Below are 12,394 nucleotides of genomic sequence, written 5' to 3' on the forward strand. Positions count from 1 at the left end.
GTAAGTTATTAAAGAAGAAAGAAAATCTTGGAAAGGTTTTCTTCAAACTTTTTTTTTTTTTCACAACATTTAGATGAAATGAGGGAGTCAACATATGGAAGAAGGTCGTCAGTCGCATATTTACATCGGCAAGCTCGGGTCCTATTCTCGACAATTCACAATTTTATTTAAATTGCTACTTAGAAGAAGAAGAAGAATAATAAAAAGAAGAAAAAGAAGAAGAATAAGAAGAAAAGAAGAAGAAGAAAAAGAAGAAGAAGAAGAAGAAGAAGAAGAAGAAGAAGAAGAAGAAGAAGAAGAAGAAGAAGAAGAAGAAGAAGAAGAAGAGGAAGAAGAAGAAGAAGAAGAAGAAGAAGAAGAAGAAGAAGAAGAAGAAGAAGAAGAAGAAGAAGAAGAAGAAGAAGAAGAAGAAGAAGAAGAAGAAGAAGAAGAAGAAGAAGAAGAAGAAGAAGAAGAAGAAGAAGAAGGAGGAAGAAGAAGAAGGAGGAAGAAGAAAGAAAAAGAAAAAGGGACAGGGAAAAAAGAGAAAGGGGAGAAAGGGGAGAAGGAAGAAGAAAAAGAGAGAGGGACAGGGAAAGAAGAGAAAGGGGAGAAGGAAGAAGAAAAATAGAAAAAGGAGAAGGAAGAAGAAAAAGAAAACGAAGAAGAAGCAGCAGCCCTCCAGTGGAAGATCGTATGGTGTACATTTTTTCTGTCGGCATTACATGGTATGTTTGCGTAAATTTCTACTGCTACAACTTTGTAACTATGTCCTAAAGTACCTCACCCGCAACAGTTTGTTTAGTTTCATATAATCTTCACTTGTATACAATTTGCCTCCTAATGCATTTTTTTTTTTCAGGAACTCAGCTCAGGTGTCGTCATGGGCACACTCTTTGAGAAGCCCTAAATGCACGGTCTAGTGACGTAAGAGACGTGCGGAATGTGCATAGAGAGCGAATGTTAGGAGATGTCCCTTGTAAATAGCAGCGACCACTTGGTCTCCTGTAATAAAGGGGTCAATTCTGCTTTTCGTTTTACTACTACTCGCCAGCAGTAGGCAGGCGTTGAGAAGCTTCCCTGTGACATGCAGTGTCCAGTCCATGCGTCTGTAGCTTTCGTCGTTCTGCGATAGAGTCATCCGTGCTATCGCATCTAACGAAAATCACCGCAGTAATTTAGACGTGAATTCTGCCTCTCCAGCGGACACGATCGGCAAAATCACGCCGTCGATAAATTCGGCTTATTGGATAAGCCGGGCGTCCAGCCTAACGAGAGTAGCTAGCCGTGAGAGTGCATGGCAGTTAACGTGTGCATGACCACATGTCAACGCCTGCCATACAACCCTACCCCCCTTTTCTATGACAGGTATACCTGCACCTAGCCAGAACTCTCAATAAGAGACATTCACTACGATTTGTCAGTGGAGCTATTGCGAGTGCAGAGGCATAAACTCAAAACACGTCCCGCACTTTTTTTCATCCGTAATTACTAAACTCTGCGACTGGCATGCCATTTCGTAACCCAAGCTGTCGCTGTGATTCGTACTACTTTCACGATAAACATACGAGGAACTTTTCTTTCTGTCAACATATGTGTGGCGTGGCTTTGAGCGTTCGGTTCTTCTAGACATACGTCGGCCGCAAGGCGAGTAATGCGATTTGTCTTGAAGGCGATTGCTTAAGCAATGAATCGAAGCCGAAAAAGATATGCAGTGCACAGAATCCCTGTGGAAAGGCTGTAAACCATTTTCAGAACCTATAGGAACGAGTGAATATTGTCACCCCGCACCTCCACCAAAAGATTGGTGGAATTCCCACAGTAGTGTCGCGCACACTAGTTCAAGTTCAATGGTCGCTCCTTTTCCGACACCCCCTGCGTCGTCATCGCCAAGTCCACCAAATCACTTCGTGATCTTTTGCCTCAATGGCAGCACGGTGCACCACATACAAATAAAATAAAGAAAATTATGCGAAGCATTTCGAGACTTCTTAATAGATCGTTATAAAACCGTATCTTATAGAGTGTTGCGCTGGTACTGCTGCTGAACTGTCTTACAGTTGCACCTAGGAAGACTGCGAAAGTAGAAGGTTTAGCGTGGCTCAACATTGGCACGTTATATGGGGAAGGAAAGAAAGACTCACGCCTTCCAGCGGCAGGTCCAGGCGAATGTTCTCGGCTTCCTGGCAAAGCCTCTGCACGGGGCAGTGCACCTTGAGAAAGACGTACTCGCCGATGTGCTCTTGGTCCATCTGAAGCCCTTCCGAGCGCATGGCGTTCTCGTAGAGCTCGCGGTAGTGACGATGCAGCTCCCATTCTGCCTCCTGATAGGTCCGACTCACATCGTCGCACTCGAACACCAGCACGTAGTCCACTTCCTTGGCGCTGCGAGAAGTCACAAACATCGGTGATGTGTAGAAGTACAGCTTGTTAACTAAATGGTTTCGTTGGTTTGGTCTATGTAGTTTACCGTCCTAAAGCGACGGAGACTACTAGACCCTTAGTGGAGGGCTCCGGAAATTCTCATTATCTTGGATCATTTAACATGCACGAATATCGCATAGCATACGGGCGCCTTGCTTTTCCACGGCCGGGGTTCGATCCCGCATCCTTGCCCATAGTAATCGAGAACTCTAGCCACTGCACCACCGCGGCGGGGTTGTTAACGAAATGATAAGCTATAAAGTTAAACCTAATATCAAGTCAGCTATACGAAAACAATAAAAAAATGCTCGTATGTTGTTGTTTTTTTCGGGCAAAAAGAGGACGTTGAGAAGAAATTGAAGCTTTCCGAGATTGAAGAAACACGATCTAGTGACGTAAAAGACTACCCTCTTAGATAACTTAGCTTTTGTGAGTTGAAAAGTAGCGAGAAATGAAATACTGGCAAATGAAATACAAATATCTACTACCACACGTATCCATGAGTATCTTTTTGCTATCACTAGTCGAAGGAGCCCCGTGACCTGTTCGCTACACTCATTGAGTCGCTGCAGCCGTAGATGAACTTGGTCGTATGCTACAATACTAATTTACCACCATGTAGACCGAGGACAGTCGAGCTAGCGTTTTATACGTCGCTGACATAGGTCGATGAAGTGTTCACCACGTGACCGATCACTCTCAACGCGACCAGTCCTAATATTTACCGCGCCTACGCCCACCCATTGCTTCCGCAGGCCCGCCTAGAGTACGGCTTTTGGTAGAACGATGTCACAGATCACAGGAAGAGGCCTATTTAGAATACGTATTTATTCCCATTGTCTAGCCGCTGAAATCGATATGATCTGCTGGGAAATAAAGGCGCGCAGCGATGATTTTTTCGCGAGAGCTTGTTTAGGTTGGCTGCCTCTTTTGACGCATGGACCCATTGTATGACTTCACTGCATGACATACATGTATTGCAATAAGGGTACGCCATAAGGGTACGCCAGACTGGAGGTTAAGGGGAAATAGTTTTATAAAGGTCTCTTAAAATTTCACCATGGACAGCCTTTCATCTGCTTTCCTCTATCGTTAGTTACGTGTTCGGCTGCCTTCTAGTGCTCTCGCCCCCAATCATTTCGCGAGAACTCGTTTTGGATGGCTGCTTCTTTTGACGCATGGACCCATTGTACGACTTCACTGCATGCCATACATGTATTGAAAATAAGGGTACGCCATAAGGGTACGCCAGACCGGAGGTTAAGGGGAAATAGTTTTATAAAGGGTTCTTAAAATTTCACCGTGTCCAGCCTTTCATCTGCTTTCCTCTGCCGTTAGTTACGTGTTCGGCTGCCTTCTAGTGCTCTCGCCCCCAATCATAAGAACGCTTCTGCGTTTCCGTGTCAAACCGGCGTTATACTTGGTCTAGATTTTGGAGACGCATGCTTTCTCTCTCGAACCATCATTCCCCTTCGACCCGGGCGTCATCACAGACGCCGAGCATTTCAACGAGCTGGATAAGCTTACCAAGCACGAAGGAGGAACAGTGACGATGATTTATGGGCTTCCCACATGTATCAGTACAGAATGTGCAGCAACCTGTATTCCTGCGTACTTAATACTATCCTCCGAGTGGCGGGGTCTATTGCACGCCTTTCTCTCCGACAAGGCTGTTCTATGAAGTGCGGTTCATCTGCTGAAATAAATCCTGAACTGTTAAAAAAATAATGTTGTCATCCTCAGGCGGATGGAAGACAGTCTGAAACTTCAGTAAAGTAAGTCGCAGGTTCGCGTTGGAGCGGATTGTTATCCCACTCGGTGTTCTTGGGAGTCGCCTCTTGATAAACGACTACCTTTGAAACACATGCAATTTAAAGCCGAAGTTAGATGTCTAAATGACGTCGACAGCACAGTTAACTACGGGTGTAGACGAAAGTAAACATGTCACGCTATTTCCTTTTAAAAATTTTCACGCATAGCGTAATTGAAACTGGCAGTCGTGGTATGTGAAAACCGGTAGTAGTCGCCAGTGCCCTTTCACATGGAGAAATATTGTTTTCTTATCTCCAGTGCAGGAGGTGTGATTTTACTTTGAACGGAAAAGCGTGTTCCTTTTACTCATGCCCGCACCTGTACTTCGCTCCAGCTCATCTAATCGTGAATTTTGAATTCATGGCGTGCGGTGTCCCTTCACGTTGTTGTTAAAATATTCAAAATTACCAGATTTTGAAACGCAATGGACGTAACCGAAAATTACTTCATTTACTAGGATGTTAACGAGCTGAGTCTGAATATGACAGCACCCATACCTATAAAGAACATTTATCGTTATTGCAAACCTGACTACAACAACTGCAAGGCAAAAACATTTCCCATATCCTTCCAATTATCTAACTTCGTCCAATGTCAGCTGCACTTAGTTAATTCCCGCAAACTTCGTAATCTCACCGGCCAACCTAACTTTTTGAAGCTCCCTGGTATAGGTATGCATTTGTCTTCTTTTGGAATCTATTCAGTTACTCTTAGTTACGTTCAGTTTCGTGACCTGCTCATGATCATTTGTTCTTATTGATTTCAAATGGAATTCCATTCTCTTTGACCCACGTCTTCTCACTTCCTTTCTCTTAACGTTACAGCTATCGTCTTCCTTTCCATAGCTCATTGCGTTATACTGAATTTAAACTGAACACTTTTGGACTCTGAACTAGGCATCTGTAAATAAGCGACAAATACAGTTGCTCCGCGCTGTATAACGAAATATTCGCCACAAATTAAAGAGGCAGAGCTTAACTCTAAATGCCACTTTCTTGTAATGGCAGAACTACACCAGAATCGCGAAATTGCGGCCCTCAACAAAGCGTATGCGGTATTTGACATTTTATTTTCACTACTCAAGGCAAACGCCTGCACAATGAGCTCCGTTAACTAAGTGTGAGCGATAACTCCGAGCCTTATAGACCGCACTTATACGCCAAGAAGCGTGTTTTCAGAGCGTTGCGCGTTTCTCCCCTGCGTTGTTTATGACTCGGATCGTGAAAACAGAATCGAACAGGACGAGAACATTGGCTGCGACTCTGACTGCAACAGTCGCAGTAATTCGCATATTTCAGCAACAAACACTAATTCGCGTACAATGATGCACATTTGCACATATGCACAGAAGAATTAAATCGCGCACCGTGCTAAGTTCCAAGCTATAACTCACGTGCTGAATATTGCCAAATTAACAACATGTATTATGCGCGTACCCCACGTCATTGCTGATAAAATCGCGCAGCGCATTATTACTTTTTTTTTTTTTTCAAGGCAAAAGTGAGTGAGCACTAACTTGAACCATAAGATCCTTTTCTTTTTTTTTTTTTTTTCTACCATCAGTACCCAGAAGAAGCCGCAACCGTTTAAAATATTTACGAATACTTCGGCAAACCTCGTAGATTATTCGGGTAACTGCGCCCCATTCTTCAAATGCGTTATTGAACACAGTTACAGCGACATAGTTAGCGGAACTATCGAGAGTTATGTTACCCATGAATTATTAATTTCTCTACTACAGCAGCCTCCGCTTTCACAAGGCCCTTGCATGGACTTTGGGATAAAACTTCACGGTAACTGCCAAAGCAGGTTTAAACCGACTGCAGCCGTAGCCCGTTCGGGTATCCATGATTTAATTGAGGACCCTGGAATTGCGTTAATAAAGATTTCGCCCTACGGCGCAAGTTCCGAAGGTGTCCGTTATAAAGGGCAGCTGCACGGCAGCATCCGAGGTGGCACAGTCTTATTAACGTCGCAGTCCACGCAGTGTGCATGAAAATTGAGAGTGCACGTCGTTGTGTAATTTACTATTACATATATTAATTACCGAGATCTGGGCTCTTTTTATTTTATTTTTCTGGTCCGCAAATGCGAGAAGCGCTGGCAAAAGTAGGTAATACAGCTTGAAAGATGATAATTAAGCATGACTAACGACCATGGTTAGTAGACCCACGATAGGAGGTGGCCCAGTCTTTAGTACTCAACGTGAGACAGCGATTTTATGCAGAAATTTTGTTTATAGTTACTTTGGCTTTTTTCGTTATACTGGGAATTTGTTATTTTGACATACATACCTACTACATGCATGCAACCATGAGTGTTTTAGAATGGAGACGCCAACGCACTTCTATAGAACACCATTAACCTAGCCATTTTGTGAGCGCTGTATCCTACCGCACTTTCATAGGTTTGGTTTGGTTTGGTGGGGTTTAGCGTCCCAAAGCGACTCAGGCTATGAGAGACGCCGTAGTGGAGGGCTCCGGAAATTTCGACCACCTGGGGTTGTTTAACGTGCACTGACATCGCACAGCACACGGGCGCCTTGCTTTTCGCCTCCATCGAAAAGCGGCCGCCGAGGCCGGGATTCAATCCCGCATCCTTGGGCATAGTATTCGAGCGCCCTAACCACTGCATCACCACTGCGGGACCATAGATTTGTATCGCCGCATCGCGAGCATAAAAATGCTGTCGTGTTGTTGTGTTTATGTTTTTTTTTTTTCGTTTTTCTCGAGTATTTAGTAGACACAGTAACGACGGCTAATTAGCTTGCCTGCTACCTACCGCATTCAGGGGTGTCGGAAACTGGCGCGTAAATGTGCTGTCCACCCAAAACTCATACGCTGTATAGGCACACGCGGTAGTGTTTCAGCTCTATGTTTTCAAGGTTGTGAAATTGTTGCAAGCGTGCCTGTTCAGCTGCATGTCAACCTCTACATGGGAAAATGAACTCTAGGAACCCCCCCTTCCCCTCCCCCCCCTACCCCTTCACCTCACCGAATTGTACGCTTTGTAACAAGCAATCTACTGGGCAGTCGATAGTGTGAGCTCCTTTCTGAGTTTGGATGAAACATTGTCATGAGCAGCTAATTTCATCTTCTGGTGTCTTGCGGAGTGCCGGTTGCTTTAATTCATTGACTGGTAGTAGGACGGCAGGTTTATTTCTGACACGCCGCAAGTAAGACAAGAGCGAATCGCATGCTGGTTGCGGCAAGCGAAGTTACTTGTTCATGAGCGTTTTCTTGCAGCGCAGGGGTCAACGTGGAAAGTAATTTCGTTGTAATGCCAAATGGAAGAACATATTATTTTTATTTTTTGCTTTCCTGCTGCATTTAGGTGACAAGGTCATTCAGACAGGTGCATGTGCCGGATAGGTTGTTGAAGGGGCAGTCAAATTCCTGGAAAAACTTGGTTCCCTTTCTTCCCACAATACCTCGCATTTTGAAGTACTACAGGCTCCTAATGTTTGCTCGCGTGTTTTCTCCTTTCATGTAGTGCTTTAGACACTGATATGCGGAGTTACTCCCTGACATTTCCTACGTCTACTAAATAACTTACGATTTAGTGCGTTTTAAATGCTGTTTCAGTTTCGGCTTCATCCATCTGCTGAATCATTTATAATTAAGTATATTTATGATACTGTTCCTGTTTCGGCTTCATCAACCGAACGATGTATGTAAGTCTGACATAGAGTCAATATTTAGAGCCCATGAGGCATGAGAAAAATGGCAATATGACCGATCATGTGCTGTTGTTGTCATTCTAGCGTTTGAAACAAACTGGCTTAAGTGTTACAGCGAATAGTAAGTAACTACAGTCAAACCTTATAACAAAACCACTTTGAACAATATATATTGCATATAACAATGGACAGCCGTAGAACCGTCAACTTTGCAATGTGTTCTATTATAAAATAGCCCGCATGTAACAATCTTGTAAAAGTAGATTATTGATTATAACAATTATATTTGGTCCCTGAGTGCTAGCAGGAAAAAAAAAGATAAAGCGCTACGACCATACCAGCCAAATCACACTACGAAGTCCTAAGAATGATCAAGTCCCTGGTGGACATCATTTGTGCTAAAAATATTTCACTCAGCTATGTGTAGCGGTTGGACGTCCTGCAGAGAGATGATAAAAATATTGGCGCGAAGCAGTTAAATTAAATTTAAGCTAATTGAGTACGTATTTTTGCCTGCAATAAGTGAAAAGCGTAAGCTACTTGCTTTTCAATAAAATTTATCGTTTCTCAAGTTTTCTTTGTTGTTTTGGTTTAGCTCAGTTATAACAATTATTGGTTCTAACAATATTGGTTCTAACAATTCTAACAAGTGCCAATTCTAACAATTGGCACTTCAATATTGGTATAAGTGGGTTTGACTGTACATATCAGCGATTATTATTCACCTTTTTGCCCTACCTTAACACAACCTACAGTCACAGTCATCGTTCGTTCGGGTGGTGAAACCGAAATATCAACAAGGATTAAATTCACGGTAGTAAAATGGCAAGCTAGCTGGTGCCGCATTGCGAAAGCAGAGCAAGGAACGACAACAAAAGAGAGGTACACAAAGGAGACGCTTGGGCGCCCATGTGTGTCTCTTCTGTATATCTCTCTTTCTTCGTTATACTTTGCGTTGGCTTCCAATGAAGAAATTCAGCTATAGACTATTTAGCAGTCGTAGGCCAACACCACGCCAGGTTAACGCCCCATTTGAAGGAATAAACACGCGTATCAAGCACACAGTCCAATTCGTCGAATAGTTTCAACATGTCACTTCAAGTAGTCCACAATGCAAACATGACCGAACATGATTCACACTAATTAGAAGACAAGTAGATACGCAAAACGGAATTTAAATAACTAATATGACACGGCGGCTATTTCTGCATTTAGATCAACAACAAATCATCAAAATTTATTTTCTTGAAATCTTTGGGATGTATGATTTGGATTTCCTTCAAGTAATGACACATGAGTGTTCGACTGAAAGCGATGCGGTAATCTTTTATGGCCATAATTTATTCGCAGTTTTTTTTCTTCCTGTGTATGTTATCTCGCAAGTTCTGCGCCACATGAATGCTGTTCATGCTAATTTTCGTCGTACTCTCGAATCCGTGTAGCGCTGTTGAAAATGTAATTCATATAAAATTTATAATATAGTCGCGTTTTGACCAATTGGACTTAACTGCCTTAAATCGTATTATATACAAACAGGTCGTGATATTCTAGTCCAGGCATAAATAGTATGAATAAACGAATCATGGGTTATGTGGATATAAACAGTAACAACAATACTAGTTACCACACAATCAATGAATTCTACCTGAAAGTGAAATCAATTTTCTGCACCAGTTAGCTTGTTAGGAGGCCGAAAATAATGTGGTTTGTTTTAATGGCATTTAATTCCAATTTGTTTGCTCTCAGCCAATGAAGTAGGTTTTCTAATCATTTTAAATCAGTTCTGAAAAGTAAGTTCAGGTCCTGAAAAAAGAAATCTTTCTTGAGTTTTCAAGATTCCATATAATGCTAGTGCTATATTTGTGATGTCGTTTACATAAACAAAAAATTAAACAGACCAAGTATTGAGATTTCTGGGACGTCATGTATTATGCCGGCCGTGCTCAATTTTCTGTCGTTAATGATAGTGTACAGAAAGTGACTTTCATTTACATTTTTTTTTATTATATGGTCGTTAATTCCTTTAGTTCAATGTGAATGATGTTCGTCTGCAGCTCAAAAAGTGAAATGACCGAAAACGAGGAGGGGGCGCCAGCGCTAGCTGCCAATATTCTTACTGCGAAAGCACACACCTTTTTATGCACGCAACACTGCAGTGACATCGGGAGATATGCGTGCAACCAACGGGAAACAAGATTTTTCGACAGACTGACAGAAGGGGTGGTCACACAATCAGTTCTGAATGAACAAGCAAGGTTATTGGAAGTTTATATTTAGTGGAATATCACGCTTGACAGGATCAAAAAGGTTTCTCGAAGTCAATAAAGGCACCTTCTATTATACAATGGTGTTCGAAGCTCTTAAGTATTTTGACTATAATAACGTTTAGTAATGCCATTTTTATGGACTTTTCCTTTAAAAACCAAACTGTTTTTTTTTTATTATATTTTGTTTTTGGAAAAATTTGAAAGCTGCACATTTATATATATCCTTGTACAACTGTAAAACATTCTCCCAGAATTGTCGTGTAGTTGTTAATTTCCTTGGTTACCACATTTAAAGACTGCAAATACGTTGAAATGTTTAGTCTTTCCGGGAACACGTCAAAACTGACGATGAGGTTGAGCATGTGAGAGAGTGGTTGACACACGATATAAGAAAATGCTTTATTGGGTTTCGAGTTTAGCTAATCGATACTGCACGCACTTTGTAACGTGCGTTGCATACGTATTCGTCCATTGTAGGCAGATACGCTATGATCGGAGTCAAACTCACTTATGTTTTACGCAATATGATTCAATGAACACCGCCATACAATTATGACCAGCACCGTGACCGCTATTCATGTAGAGCCATAACCACGCTTAGCCCGAAACCCTTGAGCGCGTGGACTCGATGAATTTAAGTGCAGCTCGGAGCTGACCGATAGGTTTGACATCGTGATAAAGTGATAAAGTGCGAATTCCACCGGTCCCAAAGCGCTACGTGCAACATGATCTCGCGCCGAGCGGCGCAAATGTCTGTTCAAACCACGCGTTAGAGCGTTCATGTTAAGCTTGCTGACAGCTGTATTCCTAATTTCGTAAGAAATGAACTGTCATAGCTTCACTGAGCTACAGCAGCGTGTGTGCTTGGCAAGACACCCACACACACACTTGCCGCATAGCGTTTTGCCACAGCATTTCACCGTGCATCAGTCGTCACCGGACTGGAACATAATTGGAAACTAGGCGGAAACTTGTTTAAAAGCAACAGCCGCAGAATCGACATGTCATTTTTGGGTTTTACGCCTGAAACAAATGTCGAAAATGAAAAATCCCCCAAGTGTCATTTAAACAATGCTGTTTACTCGTACTCCAAGTGACACGATCGCGCCAACAAGGCGCAAAAGTTCCATTGTCATCCATTGACGTCGTTCCCGAGACTTCCCTTAAGTGCTCGCCTGTCGCGAAATGCTTGCGTGACTCAGCAGGGCACTTTTGTCAGAAGCGAGAAAGGATTGCCACAAGTGGCAAGTGAGTTCAACGAACCGTGTTCCTGCTGCCATCACCTGTTGCCGAAAGAGCGCTCTCCGCTTGCAAACCAAAATCCGCGCCTCCCGGGGAGGAGTGTCTCTCCGCGCCGCTAATAGTTATTCCGAAACGGGGCAAGTTAGGCAGCGTTCACGGTTGCGCACTTCGACGCGTGGGATGGACTTCCCGACCGCCCCTATCGACCCGAAACGCGGCCAGGTAAAACGTCATGCAAATGTCATCACCTGTGGTTGAGGGCCACTTCGGCGTCGCGAAGCACGCTGGCCAGCGAGTTTTTTCGCTTGGCTGCGGCCGCGGCTGCCGAGGGCAGCGTGACCTTGGAGCGTGCCTCCAGTGCCCACTGCGAGGTCTCTTCCCAGCACGTGGCGCCGCCGGCAGGCATCGGTGCTGTGCTGGGACGGAGGGCTTCCACCACCGGCGCCCGGCACGGCAGCAGCCGCCAGCTCTGAGCAGCTGCCACAGGCCCGACTCGGGCCCAACATCGATCTGAGACCGTTTGTCCGGCGGCGTGTGGCAGAAGGCGCACGCTCGCTGCTTGGAGACGCCGCTAGGCGGACACGCATCGTCGATAGCCGGTGTGCGGTTGAATCGAAGCGCGTCTTTTCCATCCCCTTTAGTGATAGGGAGGCCCGCTGATTACTGGGGTCTATTCGTGCACTATGCTAGCAAAAAGATTCTTCCTACGAAATCTTTAGGTTATATCGGAGAAAGTCGTTTTAGTGACAGGAGAATGGTTCCTCCACTTAGTAATGTAATGTGATAAGTTAAGTTGCAGGCGCCAGAAAAGACACAAGGCAAGTAAGCTGAATAACTAACATATGTGTTTTAACGTCCCAAATCAACATACTCTTTGAGCGAGCGACACTGCAGTGGAAAGGATCCAGATAATTTCGATTCCCTGAAATTTTTTAACCTGATATGCAACGTATACAGTACAGGGGCTCCTTACGTTTCGCCTCCATCGAAA

At 43.7% G+C, this 12,394-nt stretch overlaps 1 protein-coding gene across 1 annotated transcript in view; it reads right to left on the reverse strand.

The window, feature by feature from the left end:
- Nucleotides 1-11,809, reverse strand: part of LOC146191534 (anoctamin-7-like) — a 123,859-nt gene extending 112,050 nt beyond the window's left edge. The window contains exons 1-2 of the mRNA XM_084599966.1: nt 11,652-11,809; nt 2,124-2,364 (exon numbers count right to left, since the gene is read on the reverse strand). Of these exons, the coding sequence (XP_084456092.1) occupies nt 2,124-2,364; nt 11,652-11,809 (399 nt within the window). The remainder of the gene's footprint in view (nt 1-2,123; nt 2,365-11,651) is intronic.
- Nucleotides 11,810-12,394: the final 585 nt, after the last annotated feature.

This window comes from Amblyomma maculatum, chromosome 4 (assembly GCF_055883805.1).
Source record: "Amblyomma maculatum isolate TAMU_Amacu chromosome 4, ASM5588380v1, whole genome shotgun sequence".
NCBI classification, from domain to species: Eukaryota; Metazoa; Arthropoda; class Arachnida; order Ixodida; family Ixodidae; genus Amblyomma; species Amblyomma maculatum.